Genomic DNA, 19397 nt, shown 5'->3' on the forward strand with positions numbered 1-19397 from the left:
ACCATATCTCATGCTACAACATGGATAAACCTCTAAGACATTATGCTAAGTGAAATAAGCCACTCATCAAAGGACATATCATAGCCACTCACATGAAGTATCTACAGTAGTTAAAATCATAGAAACATACAAAGGTGATTGTCAAGATCTCAGGGAGGAGGAGGGAGAATTAGGGAGTCTCTGCTGTCCCAACCCCCGCTTGGGTCCTGGGGAAGGAATCAGAACTCAGAACCGGGAGAAGAGGCTTTGGCCAGCAGGGAAGGGCGGGGGGGGGGGGGGTGAGGCCCAGGGCGGGTCCACTAAGGACCAGAGCATCTGAGTGCATTAGGAGGAAGGGGCTTCAGAGGTGGGCCAGCACAGGCCATGACGGGAGCTAAGCAGGCTGCGAGGGGGGGCAGTTCAGGGAGACAGCAGGGGTCTGCTCCCTGCCCCTCATTGTTTGCTCGTCTCACCCTTATGAGCGGGTCATTTCCCCTGCTCTGATGATTCAAAGTCTCTGCCGGCAACCGCAGGACGGTGACTGAGGCCTCCACACTCCTCAGCATGGATCCCAGCTCCCACCCAGATCTGGGGCCACAGACACCTCTCCCCCACCCCTGCTGCCCCTGTGAGCAAGCTGTTCTTGTGAAACACGGTCATAGTTTGTCAGGAGGAACTGTTTTCTATGGGAATACAAATCAGTGTTGATACCAATACACACACATGTCCAGCCATGGGTGGAAAGGGAAGGGACAGTAGTTCTGGGGTGTCTTTGCACACCCCTAGGCCCCTAAGGCCAGTCCCCACAGCCACAGCCAGATGGGTCCTCCTCCCTCAGTTGAACGAGATGCTGCTGCACGGAAATCCCACAAGTTCCACAAAGGGGCCCAACTGTCGTTTCCCTTAGACACACCTGTAACAGGTGCCCCATGAATTTCCCCGCGCCCATTCCCCTCGTTGCATCCTCACTGGGATTAAGAGGTAGCTGCCTCAACCACTCTCCACATTGCAATAATCCCAGTGGGACTAGAGAACGCTCCCGCTATGACGAGGCAGACAGTCCTGTCCCCATGGCCAAGACTTTTCCTGTCTGGTCAGGCCACCTACACAGGAAACCCTGGAGGAGCGGAGGGTCACCCCAGCGCCATCGCCTGGCCACTTCAGGGAAGCAGAGAGCAGCTCCATAAAGACAAGGGCCGTCTCCAGGCTCCGTCCTAGAAACTGGTTAGTGTCCAGAGGGCTGAGAGGCACAAAAGCAGCCCTCCCTCCCCAGACGGTTCAGGGATGCAGAAGATGCTACAGATGCCCCAGAAGGCCCCTAGCCAAGCAGGCTTTAGAGAAGGGGATGATGAGGGGGTCCCTGGGGAAAGTGAGAGCTGTGCGTTCCCAGGGGCAGCCTGAGGAGTCCTTGTCTATGTGGAGGAAAGGTTTGGCCACCTGTAGATCCATAGCTCCTGTGACCTCCCTCACCCTTCCTTCCTCTCAGGATCGCTCTCTATGGAGCAGCTCCACACGAAGAAGATGACAGTGGCCTGAGAGCATTTCCCACCAAAACTATCTTTATTCACAATTTTCATACATCACTCCGAAGGTCCTGCCCACACCCACCTCCCCCACCTCCCTAACCCCCCACAATCCCAGGATCAGCACTGGGGTGAGGAGGAGCCCCTAGGCTCCCCTGGGGGCCGCCCTGGGGGGCTCGCCCTGGAGGGCCGGCCCGGCTGTTCCCTACTGGCTGCAGTGCTTCCTCTTCTTCTTCCTCCTCTTCCCTGTGACAAACGGGTCACGCTTTCTCTTTCTCGGCTGTGAGGGGCGAGCCAGCCCCAGAGCCAAGGCTGGCCTCGCAGAGACCCTGTGGCCAGCCCCAGGGATGGGCAGCTTCTCAGCAGCGGCTGGGCGCCCACACAGAGCCCGCTTCCTCGACTTGGGAGCGGCTGGTGGAGCTGGGCTGGGGCCTCTTCTCTGAGGGGAGGGGGCCTGGGGAGCACTCTGGGCCCCCCAACCTCCAGGGGAGGCCAGGCCTGAGGCAGGGGCAGGTGTCTGGGACAGCCCGCAAGGCGGCAGGCTCTGCGGAGAGGCAAAGAGGAAGGCCAGGCTGGGGAGCGCCTCCTCGTCCTCACTGGACGCGTCCCTGGGCCCTCGGGCCTCCCGAACAGGAGACGCCTCTCTGAGAACAGACGCATCCCTGGGTCCCAGTAGAGGGCCAGTGCGCCTTTGACCCTGGGGAGGGGAGGGCCGTCCGGCCCGGAATGGAGAGACCTCCTGATGTTCTCGAGAGGGAACAAAGACTTTGGGCCCGAATGGGCCAGTGTCTGTTCGGATGGGCCTATGAAGAGCCTCAACATCAATCTCTGGTGGGCAGGCTTCATCACTGACCCCTAGATGGCGGTCTTGGTCGTGCCTCTGGGCATCTTGGCCGGCGTGGGACTCAGATGGACTTGAGCCCATTCCGGGTGCACTGTGGCTCGGGGCTGCCGGCCCACCTTCGTCCTCTTTCAAGTCCAGGAGTTGTTTCTGCACCAGCTGGTAGGAGGGAGGAGGACAGTGACGGCTCCACGCGCACGTGTGAGAGGAGGAGCACTGGGCAGTGGGACAATGGCCCTGGGGGGGAGGAGGGGACGGGGGACCCCAGGACTAGACTCCAAATACAGACACGGTGGCATTCCTGCCATCCTCCTGCACCTTATTCCCAGCTGTGTGTCCTTCCCTCCGCTCCCGGCTCCCCATCCTCTCCTTCCTATCACCTTGCGCTGCACCCACCCCAGAGAGGGCCCTTCCCCATGCCAGGCCTCCGAGGCAGGGAACGGACGGACAGAGCCATGTGGGCCTCCTGTTCTGGGGCCCTACCTCTCCCCTGCTCACTGGGGTCCCTCCATGCCCTGGTCTTCCTGGGTGTCCCTTGTCTCCCCTGTTCTACCTGCGATCCCTCCCTCCTCTGGCTCCCCTGGGCTACCTGGTTTCCCCTGTCCTCTGGATCACCTGGGGTCCCCCCTCCCCTGGAGTCCCCTGGCTCCCTAAGTGTCCCTCTCCCTCCCCTGGCTCACTTCTTCAGGGGTGAGTCCTTCCTCCTGCTTCAACTCCTCAGCAAGGGTCAAGAGATCCAGCTGTGGGTCTGGGGAAAACAATTCTGCCAGGAATCGAGGGTGAATGACTGCCTCCACCTCGGACAGAAAGAAGAGGCTGTGAGCATCCTTGGCCAGGAGTGGCCTGTGACACAAGAAGACCAGGAGGGAAAGTGAAAAGCAGAGACCCGCCCCCACTCTCCTCCACAAGGCGGGGATGGTCAGCACACACACACACACACACACACACACACACACACACACACACACACACACATGCACATACACAGTCACACACAAAAGAGCACATATACAGATGCACATACACAGGCACACAAAGGCATACACACAGACACAAACATATACACACATACATCTGCGTAAACCTCCCCTAACACCGGGCTCAGGAACAAGGAGCTGAGCTTAAGTCCCATCGGCCTGAGCAGAACCCAGATCTTGGGTGCTGAGAGTTCCATGCCCTGGCATCTTGTAGACCCCAGGCTCCAGGCCCAGCCTACCTTGGTGACAGAGTCTTCCCGGGAACGCAGCTCGTCAATGTAGCTCAAGAGACACGGGTCCAAGTAGGTGTCGTCCTCTTCCTGCTTCAGCTCATTTCCGTCCTTTCCACATTCTGCATGTGACTTGCCTCTGGCTGAGTGGACGGTCCCCACCAGCGCCTCCATCCTGTCCACATACTCCCTCACAGTCTCAGGGGGAATCTCCTTGGGCGCCTTGGGCTCCGGGGTCCGCTGGGATCTGTGTGGCTTTGGGTGCGAGGGCTGGGCCCTGGGGCCGGACATCCTGGGAGCACAGGCTGAGGCAGAGCAGGAGGAAGGGAAGGAAGGTGAGGGACTCCCGGTCCACCTCCTGACCACCGAGTGCACGTTGGTGAGGGCATTCTTTGGGGGACGTTGATGTGGGTGTGGGAGGGGTCAGGACCATCTGAAGCCTCATGCACAGTTGGAGAGGGGAGGTTAGGGGGTCATCTAAGAGAGTCACAAGTAAGGAAGTGGGGAACCTCCAATTTTCTAGGGGTCTCCCATCAAGCCCACTTCTTAGGCAGACTTCGTGTGGGGTCCTTTGACAGGGAGGTGTGAGAGGAGTTACAAAACTGACCAAGTCAATACCCCGTAGTGACAAAGGGCAGCTGAGACCCCACCTCCCCACACCCCGCCTCGGTGGCTGTTTTGGTTGAAAGACCAATGCCCCTGTCTTGAAAGAAAAGGATCCACATGGGGACGGTGGCCAACCCTAGGCCCCTGTTACCTGTGCCTTCAGCTCCAGTGGGAACCTGGGTGCCTGGCTGAAGGTGCACTTTCGGGGCTGGGGGCCCCCGAGGATCCAGCTTCGGTGGGGCTGGAGGAGGCAGGTCCTGCGCGCACTGCATGCACTGCAAATGCTGAATGTGCATCTCCTCCTCGGCCGCAAATTCCATGAACCTGGGGGGTGACGGAGGCACAGGCCACCCTGAGAAAAAGGCCTCGGTTCTGGAGCCCAACAAAGGCAGCCAAGAATGAGGCACTGGGACAGGATGTGCCTTGGGGCCGTCAAGGCCCTGTGAGGTGCTGTCCACAGCAGAAAGCTGCTCCTGGAAGTGATAACAAGATCTGAGACCCTTCCTGCCTCACCAGCACTGGAGGGCATTCAACAGCATAGACCCAGGTCGCTGAATTGAACCAGGTCAACGGGACACATGGCTGACCCAGGGGGCACCCTCCTCATGCCCCCGTCCCCATCCAGAACCACATGAAGGGCTGACAGCCAGAGGCTGGAACAGGCATGTGTTCCCCACAGGGGTCCGTGCCCGAATCCAGGACCCTGGGCTAGGACTGAGAGTCCTGCAACATAGACCTGGAGACAGGGCCCAGGAGAGGCTGGACGATGTGGATGCTGAGCTTAGAGGAGAGGCCTTCCCTTCCTCTGAGAGGCGCTCGTTTGTTTGCTTTTGTTTCTTAAACCAAGGGGATTACCATGGAGCAAACACTGGAAGGGCCGGAGACCCTTGGGCCGACGACAGCTGGCTTCCCCAGCCTCTTCAGGGATGCCAGGGTACCCACTCAGGGCACTTTTCATGAGGAGAGGTGGTCCCAAATCTATGTTAGTGGCCGCCAGCCACCCACCACTAAGGAAGCAGCAGGCTGGCGGGTGGAGCTCTTTCCCCGGCCCAGCCCATATGGCCGGAGTGGGACCCCTACTGGACTCACAGCTTCACCCTGCCCCGTCCTGAGACCTTCATGTCAAGGCAAGGGTAGGTCAAAATCAGGGGAGGGCAGAGCTCCTGGTGGAGGAAGGACAGAAGTCTCAAACTCTCAAGGTGAGGGAGGGGTTTCTGGAGGACAGTAGGGCCCCTGGGCTGCGGGGCCCCTGTGCTGGGTGACAGCCCTTCTCCTCTGTCCTCTCTGATGCGCACCCCCACGGCCAGACCCTGCCCTCACCCACTCGCCTCACCCTCCACGCAGCCCCTGGGCCCAGGACGCTGACTCACTTTTCCGCCCTGTCGTAGTAGATCATCCGGTCAAGGTTGCTCAAGCGCCGCCATTCCTGCACGGCCCTCCGCAGTCCCTCCTCCAGCAGCACGGTGGGATTCAGGCGGGCCACGGATCGAAGCACTGGGCTGTAAGCACTCGGGGTCAGTCTCCCGGCCCAGCCCAGCCCCCACCTGCCTGACCCCACCCGCCCATGCGGACCACACATCACTCAACCCAGAATGACTGAGCAACAGGAGGGTGAGAGGCGGGCGTCTGGGAGGGCAAAGACAAGCCTTCCCGGCCACTGCTGTCACCGCCTCACACTCACTCAAGGACGACCATCCACTCCCAGACTAGAGCTCGGACATTGTGCCTTGGGGAGCTCTTTTCCTCCTCAAGGCTGCATTTTCATCATAAAAATCACCATCATCAATGAGGCATGGCATGTGCCAAGCAATCTGCTCACACTTCATAGATTAGCCCAAGGACTCTTCGGCACAGTCCTCTGAGTGAAGTGTAATTGTCCCCTTTTTACCAGGGAACGGAGGTTTAGGATGGAAATGCCTGCCAGGCTCACAACTCTAGTGGGAGAGAGCCCACGCCCTTAGGAGAGCTCTACCATCACCCTGTTCCTAGTGGAATTCTCCACAACGAAGTGGAGGCATGCATAAAGCGCTCTCCTGGGCCCCGCGCTCCTCTCCCTCCTCTGAAGTGACCTCCCCTGGCCATGTACACTCAAGTCCTGTATGAAGGACACGGCACCACAGGAGAGTGCGGCATCCACTCCTTGGCTCCTCACCTTACACCACGACCCTCTCTGACTGCAAGTCTTCAGTCCATATTGCCATGAGAATCATGGAAGAGCAAGCTGGCCAGACTCACAGGGTGGTGGGGCCCGTTGAGATAGGGAACATTTCAGTCCTGATGTCACGGACTGGCAGGCCCACCCATGTGACCGACAATGTGCCCTCTCATAGCATGGACATCGCCCTCACACCTTCCTTCTAGTATCCCTAGAAACCTAACGTGCGAGTCCATCCCCAGTTCCTCTTTATCTAAAAGCTCCCATAAGCTCAGGACCCCCTGAGCATTCACTCACATGAGAAAGCAGGAAAAAGCTTCTGCATCAGGACTCAGGCGAAAGTGTCTCCGGGCCAGGGGCTTGAAGCGCTGCCAATGGCGGAAGTTACTGTACTCTCTCTGGGGGTTAGAGGAGCCATCCTGCGAGGCGTTGGACTGGTTGGTGGCCAGGCGGCCCTCCCTGGAAGTGCCATGTGGCCATGGCCCAGAGTTCACTGGGCGAATGATAGGGGCCAGCTGGGCAGCTGGTGGTGGAGCTTGAGGAGGAAAGCCTGGGGTCCAGCCTCCCTTGCCAGCCTGACGTCCTCGACAGGGAACAAAGACTCTGAGCACGAACGGGCCAGTGTCTGTTCGGATGGGCCTATGAAGAGCCTCAACATCAATCTCTGGTGGGCAGGCTTCATCACTGACCCCTCGATGGCGGTCTTGGTCGTGCCTCTGGGCATCTTGGCCGGCGTGGGACTCAGATGGACTTGAGCCCATTCCGGGTGCACTGTGGCTCGGGGCTGCCGGCCCACCTTCGTCCTCTTTCAAGTCCAGGAGTTGTTTCTGCACCAGCTGGTAGGAGGGAGGAGGACCGTGACGGCTCCACGCGCACGAGTGAGAGGAGGAGCACTGGGCAGTGGGACAATGGCCCTGGGGGGGAGGAGGGGACGGGTGACCCCAGGACTAGACTCCAAATACAGACACGGTGGCATTCCTGCCATCCTCCTGCACCTTATTCCCAGCTGTGTGTCCTTCCCTCCGCTCCCGGCTCCCCATCCTCTCCTTCCTATCACCTTGCGCTGCACCCACCCCAGAGAGGGCCCTTCCCCATGCCAGGCCTCCGAGGCAGGGAAGGGATGGACAGAGCCATGTGGGCCTCCTGTTCTGGGGCTCTACCTCTCCCCTGCTCACTGGGGTCCCTCCGTGCCCTGGCCTTCCTGGGTGTCCCTTGTCTCCCCTGTTCTACCTGCGATCCCTCCCTCCTCTGGTTCCCCTGGGCCACCTGGTTTCCCCTGTCCCCTGGATCACCTGGGGTCCCCCCTCCCCTGGAGTCCCCTGGCTCCCTAAGTGTCCCTCTCCCTCCCCTGGCTCACTTCTTCAGGGGTGAGTCCTTCCTCCTGCTTCAGCTCCTCAGCAAGGGCCAAGAGATCCAGCTGTGGGTCTGGGGAAAACAATTCTGCCAGGAATCGAGGGTGAATGACTGCCTCCACCTCGGACAGAAAGAAGAGGCTGTGAGCATCCTTGGCCAGGAGTGGCCTGTGACACAAGAAGACCAGGAGGGAAAGTGAAAAGCAGAGACCCACCCCCACTCTCCTCCACAAGGCGGGGATGGTCAGCACACACACACACACTCACACATGCACATACGCAGTCACACACAAAAGAGCACATATACAGATGCACATACACAGACACACAAAGGCATACACACAGACACAAACATATACACACATACATCTGCGTAAACCTCCCCTAACACCGGGCTCAGGAACAAGGAGCTGAGCTTAAGTCCCATCGGCCTGAGCAGAACCCAGATCTTGGGTGCTGAGAGTTCCATGCCCTGGCATCTTGTAGACCCCAGGCTCCAGGCCCAGCCTACCTTGGTGACAGAGTCTTCCCGGGAACGCAGCTCGTCAATGTAGCTCAAGAGACACGGGTCCAAGTAGGTGTCGTCCTCTTCCTGCTTCAGCTCATTTCCGTCCTTTCCACATTCTGCATGTGACTTGCCTCTGGCTGAGTGGACGGTCCCCACCAGCGCCTCCATCCTGTCCACATACTCCCTCACAGTCTCAGGGGGAATCTCCTTGGGCGCCTTGGGCTCCGGGGTCCGCTGGGATCTGTGTGGCTTTGGGTGCGAGGGCTGGGCCCTGGGGCCGGACATCCTGGGAGCACAGGCTGAGGCAGAGCAGGAGGAAGGGAAGGAAGGTGAGGGACTCCCGGTCCACCTCCTGACCACCGAGTGCACGTTGGTGAGGGCATTCTTTGGGGGACGTTGATGTGGGTGTGGGAGGGGTCAGGACCATCTGAAGCCTCATGCACAGTTGGAGAGGGGAGGTTAGGGGGTCATCTAAGAGAGTCACAAGTAAGGAAGTGGGGAACCTCCAATTTTCTAGGGGTCTCCCATCAAGCCCACTTCTTAGGCAGACTTCGTGTGGGGTCCTTTGACAGGGAGGTGTGAGAGGAGTTACAAAACTGACCAAGTCAATACCCCGTAGTGACAAAGGGCAGCTGAGACCCCACCTCCCCACACCCCGCCTCGGTGGCTGTTTTGGTTGAAAGACCAATGCCCCTGTCTTGAAAGAAAAGGATCCACATGGGGACGGTGGCCAACCCTAGGCCCCTGTTACCTGTGCCTTCAGCTCCAGTGGGAACCTGGGTGCCTGGCTGAAGGTGCACTTTCGGGGCTGGGGGCCCCCGAGGATCCAGCTTCGGTGGGGCTGGAGGAGGCAGGTCCTGCACGCACTGCATGCACTGCAAATGCTGAATGTGCATCTCCTCCTCGGCCGCAAATTCCATGAACCTGGGGGGTGACGGAGGCACAGGCCACCCTGAGAAAAAGGCCTCGGTTCTGGAGCCCAACAAAGGCAGCCAAGAATGAGGCACTGGGACAGGATGTGCCTTGGGGCCGTCAAGGCCCTGTGAGGTGCTGTCCACAGCAGAAAGCTGCTCCTGGAAGTGATAACAAGATCTGAGACCCTTCCTGCCTCACCAGCACTGGAGGGCATTCAACAGCATAGACCCAGGTCGCTGAATTGAACCAGGTCAACGGGACACATGGCTGACCCAGGGGGCACCCTCCTCATGCCCCCGTCCCCATCCAGAACCACATGAAGGGCTGACAGCCAGAGGCTGGAACAGGCATGTGTTCCCCACAGGGGTCCGTGCCCGAATCCAGGACCCTGGGCTAGGACTGAGAGTCCTGCAACATAGACCTGGAGACAGGGCCCAGGAGAGGCTGGACGATGTGGATGCTGAGCTTAGAGGAGAGGCCTTCCCTTCCTCTGAGAGGCGCTCGTTTGTTTGCTTTTGTTTCTTAAACCAAGGGGATTACCATGGAGCAAACACTGGAAGGGCCGGAGACCCTTGGGCCGACGACAGCTGGCTTCCCCAGCCTCTTCAGGGATGCCAGGGTACCCACTCAGGGCACTTTTCATGAGGAGAGGTGGTCCCAAATCTATGTTAGTGGCCGCCAGCCACCCACCACTAAGGAAGCAGCAGGCTGGCGGGTGGAGCTCTTTCCCCGGCCCAGCCCATATGGCCGGAGTGGGACCCCTACTGGACTCACAGCTTCACCCTGCCCCGTCCTGAGACCTTCATGTCAAGGCAAGGGTAGGTCAAAATCAGGGGAGGGCAGAGCTCCTGGTGGAGGAAGGACAGAAGTCTCAAACTCTCAAGGTGAGGGAGGGGTTTCTGGGGGACAGTAGGGCCCCTGGGCTGCGGGGCCCCTGTGCTGGGTGACAGCCCTTCTCCTCTGTCCTCTCTGATGAGCATCCCCACGGCCAGACCCTGCCCTCACCCACTCGCCTCACCCTCCACGCAGCCCCTGGGCCCAGGACGCTGACTCACTTTTCCGCCCTGTCGTAGTAGATCATCCGGTCAAGGTTGCTCAAGCGCCGCCATTCCTGCACGGCCCTCCGCAGTCCCTCCTCCAGCAGCACGGTGGGATTCAGGCGGGCCACGGATCGAAGCACTGGGCTGTAAGCACTCGGGGTCAGTCTCCCGGCCCAGCCCAGCCCCCACCTGCCTGACCCCACCCGCCCATGCGGACCACACATCACTCAACCCAGAATGACTGAGCAACAGGAGGGTGAGAGGCGGGCGTCTGGGAGGGCAAAGACAAGCCTTCCCGGCCACTGCTGTCACCGCCTCACACTCACTCAAGGACGACCATCCACTCCCAGACTAGAGCTCGGACATTGTGCCTTGGGGAGCTCTTTTCCTCCTCAAGGCTGCATTTTCATCATAAAAATCACCATCATCAATGAGGCGTGGCATGTGCCAAGCAATCTGCTAACACTTCATAGATTAGCCCAAGGCGTCTTCTGCACAGTCCTCTGAGTGAAGTGTAATTGTCCCCTTTTTACCAGGGACCGGAGGTTTAGGATGGAAATGCCTGCCAGGCTCACAACTCTAGTGGGAGAGAGCCCACGCCCTTATGAGAGCTCTACCATCACCCTGTTCCTAGTGGAATTCTCCACAACGAAGTGGAGGCATGCATAAAGCGCTCTCCTGGGCCCCGCGCTCCTCTCCCTCCTCTGAAGTGACCTCCCCTGGCCATGTACAGTCAAGTCCTGTATGAAGGACACGGCACCACAGGAGAGTGCGGCATCCACTCCTTGGCTCCTCACCTTACACCACGACCCTCTCTGACTGCAAGTCTTCAGTCCATATTGCCATGAGAATCATGGAAGAGCAAGCTGGCCAGACTCACAGGGTGGTGGGGCCCGTTGAGATAGGGAACATTTCAGTCCTGATGTCACGGACTGGCAGGCCCACCCATGTGACCGACAATGTGCCCTCTCATAGCATGGACATCGCCCTCACACCTTCCTTCTAGTATCCCTAGAAACCTAACGTGCGAGTCCATCCCCAGTTCCTCTTTATCTAAAAGCTCCCATAAGCTCAGGACCCCCTGAGCATTCACTCACATGAGAAAGCAGGAAAAAGCTTCTGCATCAGGACTCAGGCGAAAGTGTCTCCGGGCCAGGGGCTTGAAGCGCTGCCAATGGCGGAAGTTACTGTACTCTCTCTGGGGGTTAGAGGAGCCATCCTGCGAGGCGTTGGACTGGTTGGTGGCCAGGCGGCCCTCCCTGGAAGTGCCATGTGGCCATGGCCCAGAGTTCACTGGGCGAATGATAGGGGCCAGCTGGGCAGCTGGTGGTGGAGCTTGAGGAGGAAAGCCTGGGGTCCAGCCTCCCTTGCCAGCCTGACGTCCTCGACAGGGAACAAAGACTCTGAGCACGAACGGGCCAGTGTCTGTTCGGATGGGCCTATGAAGAGCCTCAACATCAATCTCTGGTGGGCAGGCTTCATCACTGACCCCTCGATGGCGGTCTTGGTCGTGCCTCTGGGCATCTTGGCCGGCGTGGGACTCAGATGGACTTGAGCCCATTCCGGGTGCACTGTGGCTCGGGGCTGCCGGCCCACCTTCGTCCTCTTTCAAGTCCAGGAGTTGTTTCTGCACCAGCTGGTAGGAGGGAGGAGGACCGTGACGGCTCCACGCGCACGAGTGAGAGGAGGAGCACTGGGCAGTGGGACAATGGCCCTGGGGGGGAGGAGGGGACGGGTGACCCCAGGACTAGACTCCAAATACAGACACGGTGGCATTCCTGCCATCCTCCTGCACCTTATTCCCAGCTGTGTGTCCTTCCCTCCGCTCCCGGCTCCCCATCCTCTCCTTCCTATCACCTTGCGCTGCACCCACCCCAGAGAGGGCCCTTCCCCATGCCAGGCCTCCGAGGCAGGGAAGGGATGGACAGAGCCATGTGGGCCTCCTGTTCTGGGGCTCTACCTCTCCCCTGCTCACTGGGGTCCCTCCGTGCCCTGGCCTTCCTGGGTGTCCCTTGTCTCCCCTGTTCTACCTGCGATCCCTCCCTCCTCTGGTTCCCCTGGGCCACCTGGTTTCCCCTGTCCCCTGGATCACCTGGGGTCCCCCCTCCCCTGGAGTCCCCTGGCTCCCTAAGTGTCCCTCTCCCTCCCCTGGCTCACTTCTTCAGGGGTGAGTCCTTCCTCCTGCTTCAGCTCCTCAGCAAGGGCCAAGAGATCCAGCTGTGGGTCTGGGGAAAACAATTCTGCCAGGAATCGAGGGTGAATGACTGCCTCCACCTCGGACAGAAAGAAGAGGCTGTGAGCATCCTTGGCCAGGAGTGGCCTGTGACACAAGAAGACCAGGAGGGAAAGTGAAAAGCAGAGACCCACCCCCACTCTCCTCCACAAGGCGGGGATGGTCAGCACACACACACACACTCACACATGCACATACGCAGTCACACACAAAAGAGCACATATACAGATGCACATACACAGACACACAAAGGCATACACACAGACACAAACATATACACACATACATCTGCGTAAACCTCCCCTAACACCGGGCTCAGGAACAAGGAGCTGAGCTTAAGTCCCATCGGCCTGAGCAGAACCCAGATCTTGGGTGCTGAGAGTTCCATGCCCTGGCATCTTGTAGACCCCAGGCTCCAGGCCCAGCCTACCTTGGTGACAGAGTCTTCCCGGGAACGCAGCTCGTCAATGTAGCTCAAGAGACACGGGTCCAAGTAGGTGTCGTCCTCTTCCTGCTTCAGCTCATTTCCGTCCTTTCCACATTCTGCATGTGACTTGCCTCTGGCTGAGTGGACGGTCCCCACCAGCGCCTCCATCCTGTCCACATACTCCCTCACAGTCTCAGGGGGAATCTCCTTGGGCGCCTTGGGCTCCGGGGTCCGCTGGGATCTGTGTGGCTTTGGGTGCGAGGGCTGGGCCCTGGGGCCGGACATCCTGGGAGCACAGGCTGAGGCAGAGCAGGAGGAAGGGAAGGAAGGTGAGGGACTCCCGGTCCACCTCCTGACCACCGAGCGCACGTTGGTGAGGGCATTCTTTGGGGGACGTTGATGTGGGTGTGGGAGGGGTCAGGACCATCTGAAGCCTCATGCACAGTTGGAGAGGGGAGGTTAGGGGGTCATCTAAGAGAGTCACAAGTAAGGAAGTGGGGAACCTCCAATTTTCTAGGGGTCTCCCATCAAGCCCACTTCTTAGGCAGACTTCGTGTGGGGTCCTTTGACAGGGAGGTGTGAGAGGAGTTACAAAACTGACCAAGTCAATACCCCGTAGTGACAAAGGGCAGCTGAGACCCCACCTCCCCACACCCCGCCTCGGTGGCTGTTTTGGTTGAAAGACCAATGCCCCTGTCTTGAAAGAAAAGGATCCACATGGGGACGGTGGCCAACCCTAGGCCCCTGTTACCTGTGCCTTCAGCTCCAGTGGGAACCTGGGTGCCTGGCTGAAGGTGCACTTTCGGGGCTGGGGGCCCCCGAGGATCCAGCTTCGGTGGGGCTGGAGGAGGCAGGTCCTGCGCGCACTGCATGCACTGCAAATGCTGAATGTGCATCTCCTCCTCGGCCGCAAATTCCATGAACCTGGGGGGTGACGGAGGCACAGGCCACCCTGAGAAAAAGGCCTCGGTTCTGGAGCCCAACAAAGGCAGCCAAGAATGAGGCACTGGGACAGGATGTGCCTTGGGGCCGTCAAGGCCCTGTGAGGTGCTGTCCACAGCAGAAAGCTGCTCCTGGAAGTGATAACAAGATCTGAGACCCTTCCTGCCTCACCAGCACTGGAGGGCATTCAACAGCATAGACCCAGGTCGCTGAATTGAACCAGGTCAACGGGACACATGGCTGACCCAGGGGGCACCCTCCTCATGCCCCCGTCCCCATCCAGAACCACATGAAGGGCTGACAGCCAGAGGCTGGAACAGGCATGTGTTCCCCACAGGGGTCCGTGCCCGAATCCAGGACCCTGGGCTAGGACTGAGAGTCCTGCAACATAGACCTGGAGACAGGGCCCAGGAGAGGCTGGACGATGTGGATGCTGAGCTTAGAGGAGAGGCCTTCCCTTCCTCTGAGAGGCGCTCGTTTGTTTGCTTTTGTTTCTTAAACCAAGGGGATTACCATGGAGCAAACACTGGAAGGGCCGGAGACCCTTGGGCCGACGACAGCTGGCTTCCCCAGCCTCTTCAGGGATGCCAGGGTACCCACTCAGGGCACTTTTCATGAGGAGAGGTGGTCCCAAATCTATGTTAGTGGCCGCCAGCCACCCACCACTAAGGAAGCAGCAGGCTGGCGGGTGGAGCTCTTTCCCCGGCCCAGCCCATATGGCCGGAGTGGGACCCCTACTGGACTCACAGCTTCACCCTGCCCCGTCCTGAGACCTTCATGTCAAGGCAAGGGTAGGTCAAAATCAGGGGAGGGCAGAGCTCCTGGTGGAGGAAGGACAGAAGTCTCAAACTCTCAAGGTGAGGGAGGGGTTTCTGGAGGACAGTAGGGCCCCTGGGCTGCGGGGCCCCTGTGCTGGGTGACAGCCCTTCTCCTCTGTCCTCTCTGATGCGCACCCCCACGGCCAGACCCTGCCCTCACCCACTCGCCTCACCCTCCACGTAGCCCCTGGGCCCAGGACGCTGACTCACTTTTCCGCCCTGTCGTAGTAGATCATCCGGTCAAGGTTGCTCAAGCGCCGCCATTCCTGCACGGCCCTCCGCAGTCCCTCCTCCAGCGGCATGGTGGGATTCAGACGGTCCACGGATCGAAGCACTGAGCTGTAAGCCCTCGGGGTCAGTCTCCCGGCCCAGCCCAGCCCCCACCTGCCTGACCCCACCCGCCCATGTGGACCACACATCACTCAACCCAGAATGACTGAGCAACAGGAGGGTGAGAGGCGGGCGTCTGGGAGGGCAAAGACAAGCCTTCCCGGCCACTGCTGTCACCGCCTCACACTCACTCAAGGACGACCACCCACTCCCAGGCTAGAGCTGGGACATTGTGCCTTGGGGAGCTCTTTTCCTCCTCAAGGCTGCATTTTCATCATAAAAATCATCATCATCAATGAGGCGTGGCATGTGCCAAGCAATCTGCTAACACTTCATAGATTAGCCCAAGGCGTCTTCTGCACAGTCCTCTGAGTGAAGTGTAATTGTCCCCTTTTTACGAGGGTCCGGAGGTTTAGGATGGAAAGGCTTGCCAGGCTCACAACTCTAGTGGGAGAGAGCCCACGCCCTTAGGAGAGCTCTACCATCACCCTGTTCGTAGTGGAATTCTCCACAACGAAGTGGAGGCATGCATAAAGCGCTCTCCTGGGCCCCGTGCTCCTCCCCCTCCTCTGAAGTGACCTCCCCTGGCCATGTACACTCAAGTCCTGTATGAAGGACACGGCACCACAGGAGAGTGCGGCATCCACTCCTTGGCTCCTCACCTTACACCACGACCCTCTCTGACTGCAAGTCTTCAGTCCATATTGCCATGAGAATCATGGAAGAGCAAGCTGGCCAGACTCACAGGGTGGTGGGGCCCGTTGAGATAGGGAACATTTCAGTCCTGATGTCACGGACTGGCAGGCCCACCCATGTGACCGACAATGTGCCCTCTCATAGCATGGACATCGCCCTCACACCTTCCTTCCAGTATCCCTAGAAACCTAACGTGCGAGTCCATCCCCAGTTCCTCTTTATCTAAAAGCTCCCATAAGCTCAGGACCCCCTGAGCGTTCACTCACATGAGAAAGCAGGAAAAAGCTTCTGCATCAGGACTCAGGCGAAGGTGTCTCCGGGCCAGGGGCTTGATGTGCTGCCTACGTAGGAAGTTACTGTACTCGCTCTGGGTGTTAGAGGAGCCATCCTGCGAGGCGTTGGACTGGTTGGTGGCCAGGCGGCCCTCCCTGGAAGTGCCATGTGGCCATGGCCCAGACTTCACTGGGCGAATGATAGGGGCCAGCTGGGCAGCTGGTGGTGGAGCTTGAGGAGGAAAGCCTGGGGTCCAGCCTCCCTTGCCAGCCTGACTTCCTCCAACAGCTGGAGCAGTCACAACGGTCCCCATCACAGGGGTTGCTAAGAATACGGGTGCAGGACATTCAGCACTCCTGCTAAGGGCCCCTGGAGCGCTCCAGTTGAGGAGGGCCTGAGCAACGACAAAGGTCTGAGTCTGGGGGGCCTCCACTGTCCTCCCTTTTGACCTGACTTGGACAGTGAGATTGCAAGCCCCAGGGGCACTGGGGCCACGGCCACCATTAGCCACCAAAGGCGTCCTGGTGAAAGCTGGCAGCAGCAGGCTGCTGCCAGGAGGGAATGCTGGGGTGATGGGACGTGGCAGGTGCTGCTGCCAGGGTGGCCGGTGCTGGGCGCCAGGAATGGGTGGAGGGAAGGGCACTGCCGTGAAAGTAGACAAGGAGGCACCGGGGTTCATGGTCACATCCGTTCCCAGCACTGGACATCCTGTTGAGGCAAAGGAGAGGAGTGAATGGAGGAGGAGAATGGGCAAGTGGGACTGAGGCTTTCTGTGGCATCAGAGTGTAAATCTCCACAGGTGAGGGACACTTGGCAAGGGAGACTGTGCAGCGTGCAATTGTCTTCAAGTGATTTTCATGCCCTGACCTCCAGTTGAGAATTATTCCACTGGTGACCCCGCGCCCATCCACCAAGGTCCCTGACCCCTGTCTGCCGAGAAGAAATCGCCTCAGCAAGCACTGACTTGGAGAGCCTCCCTAAGGCACCCCCTGGCACCTAAGCCTCACAGGCTGTCTCCTAAGACCTGGAACTGGGTGGACATCCGCTCTGTGAGAAATGCCCCTCAGCCGGCGTACTAGCAGGTAGGGACCTTCTCCAAGGTAAGTTCTAGGCACCCAAAGGCCCTTTGTGGACAGGTATTGTGTAAAATATTAGGGCCCCACCTCCTCCTCAGTCCTCCTTTTCCTGATGCTCAGTATAAATCCCCTCTTTCTTTCCTAGCCTCACAAAACAAAACAAAATGCTGGAAAATATCTCTCTAATGGAATCCCGATACAAACCCATAACATTGGCCCAGAATGCACCTGCCTCTCAGAACAACCCACAGCAGACACGTAACATGGGCCACGTCCTGCCACCCCCTCCCCAGTGCCCAGAGTCACTGTCATCACTCAGGAGTTCTGTTCCTAGGAGGCGGGGGTGGGGGTGGTGGTGTGTGAGAGGTAGGCACGTGTCCCTTAGATTCTGTCATTTCACAGCCAGTGATGGCTGCAGAGGATTAAACAAGGGCCAGGGAATTGTCATGTTACATTGGTCATGGGAGTACAGACCGCCTGCGGTCCTTCCCCTTCCAGCTCCCAATAACGGAAAGAAAATCTGAGAAGCAGGCATAAGCCAGTTGCCATGGCGATCAAATTGTCTGGAACACATCCCTGTTCAGGAGAACAAGGTACACAAAACGGTGCACCTAATTAATCAGAACAGGTGTCATAGGACGTGTAATAATAACACAGAAGATCTTCTTTCTGCCCCTTCCCCCTTTAAAAGAGGAAGCAGCCTTCACACACATTCCACCCGAAACAACCCCACTCCACATCTGTCCCCTGTCCATGAAGGAGTGACAGGAAATATGAACAAACTCTTCCTCTCAAGGCAGCCTGAGGGTCCACCATGAGATACTGGATGAGATGAAGTAAGTCTGAAGAACTGCGATTCCACAAAAGGAAGAACAATTCAGAACAACTCAGGGACCTGAGCCCTCTCTTGGCTGAAGTTACACGGTTGCCCATCCCCTGTTGAATCCCAAGCAACAGTTGCCTGAACTGAGAAGTGAGCTCTGGGCTGGAAGCAGTGGACGAGGTGTGGGCTGCGGCAGTTAGAGTAACCTCCTGCCTAGCTCTCGGAGAGGGCACTTCACTGCAGGTGTGGCCACACACAGCCCCACTGAATAGTTTTCTCACCAAGACCATCTCTCCCCACGGCCCCCTTAGATACAGTATGCTCCTGTTCAAATCCCTTAGAAAGATATGGTGAGGCAAGCTTCAGGTGCCTCAGGAACACAAGACAGGTCTAGGCTTTCCTCATGACCCTCCCTGTGTCACCACCAGGACATCACACACATCCTTACACACACGTTTCAAAGTGGCTTGTCTCCCTTCTAGAAAGAATTAACCTGCCTGCTGCCATCCTTTCTCCATAGCCAGGGCAATTCCTCTTGATCCGCCTCCAATGACCCCTCCTCCCCAGTGCAGTCTCAGGTTTCTTCAGGCTCCCCAGTCTCCCCAGGTGAAATGTCCTCGTGTGTCCAGTGCTCTCTTCTCCCTCTACTTCAGTCCAACTGTGTGCCCACCGTGAAGTGTCACTTGTGAACCCGAAGGATGTGAGGGATGGCAGGGTCTCTGAGAACACACCCCCAGACTATAGGCTTACCTCCTTCTGAAGCCATCCTGCATGCTTGGGCACGGACTACTGCTGCCTGGTAGCCTCAATGAGAAAAGTCAAGACCAGGACCCAGAGAGTGACCTGCTTCAACGACGCTCAGGATCCAACTGAAGGAGGGGCAGGTTTGAGTCATAACAGTAGAATGTGGCTGAAACATTCTGCAGTGGGGGAGGGGCAGAGGGCACGTGGGTCTGGGTAGGGTGGGGGTGGGGAGACATTCCACGAGGGCTCTGGCAGGTAGGCAAGAACCGGAAGTTCCTTCCACCTCACACAGTGGCAACACAATTGGCGTGTGCCTCTTTACGCAGTTTATAGACTGTTTTCTTGATTCACGGCACCGAGGTTGGACTTGACGGTCCCTTCCTTTCACTTCTTTTTCCATCAACCTAGTTTTGTGTCCCTCAACACACTCTGCTTCCTACCTGGCTCTTGACTTACTTCAACAGAGACTAGACTTTCTGAACAAAATTCAGAACTGTTAGTCTGATAAACACTTGGGTATTTATGGCCACATGGAACTGAGTATTTGAAATTAGGATTGTCTCAGCAGATCCAGTGTCTTTGACTGCTGTATGTACATCACTCCTAAGGGAGTGGTCCTTGTGCTCCAACCAACATCCAGCAGGACCAGCCTTACTAATGAGCCTTTGTGCTGGAAAGCCCCCGTCCATCAAAAAACCGTCATGCAGCCCCCATGTCCAAGACCAGAATTCACTAAATGTCTTTCTCATAGTATTCCATGGTTGTAAAAGATTGAGTTTTTTACCTTTTAAATGATTTTAGTATAATATTTTAAGCGAGCAACACCTTCTCATGGTTCAAAATTAAATTGTGCAAAATGGAATATGCAGTGGCGAGTCCTCCTCCCACCTCTTTCCCCTGTCAACCCAA

At 58.0% G+C, this 19397-nt stretch overlaps 1 protein-coding gene across 1 annotated transcript; it reads right to left on the reverse strand.

The window, feature by feature from the left end:
- Positions 1 to 1629: 1629 nt before the first annotated feature.
- Positions 1630 to 17854, reverse strand: LOC309665215 (NUT family member 2G-like; the record flags this gene model as incomplete). Its single annotated transcript, XM_082471412.1, has 6 exons — positions 1630 to 2193; positions 3108 to 3140; positions 3560 to 3697; positions 5607 to 5655; positions 15839 to 15939; positions 17843 to 17854. 6 exons carry the CDS (start codon positions 17852 to 17854, stop codon positions 1708 to 1710), a joined length of 819 nt encoding a protein of 272 aa, XP_082327538.1. The 3' UTR covers positions 1630 to 1707.
- Between the last annotated feature and the right edge of the window lie 1543 nt (positions 17855 to 19397).

This window comes from Balaenoptera physalus (assembly GCF_965194825.1).
Source record: "Balaenoptera physalus genome assembly, chromosome: 7".
Lineage (NCBI taxonomy): Eukaryota > Metazoa > Chordata > Mammalia > Artiodactyla > Balaenopteridae > Balaenoptera > Balaenoptera physalus.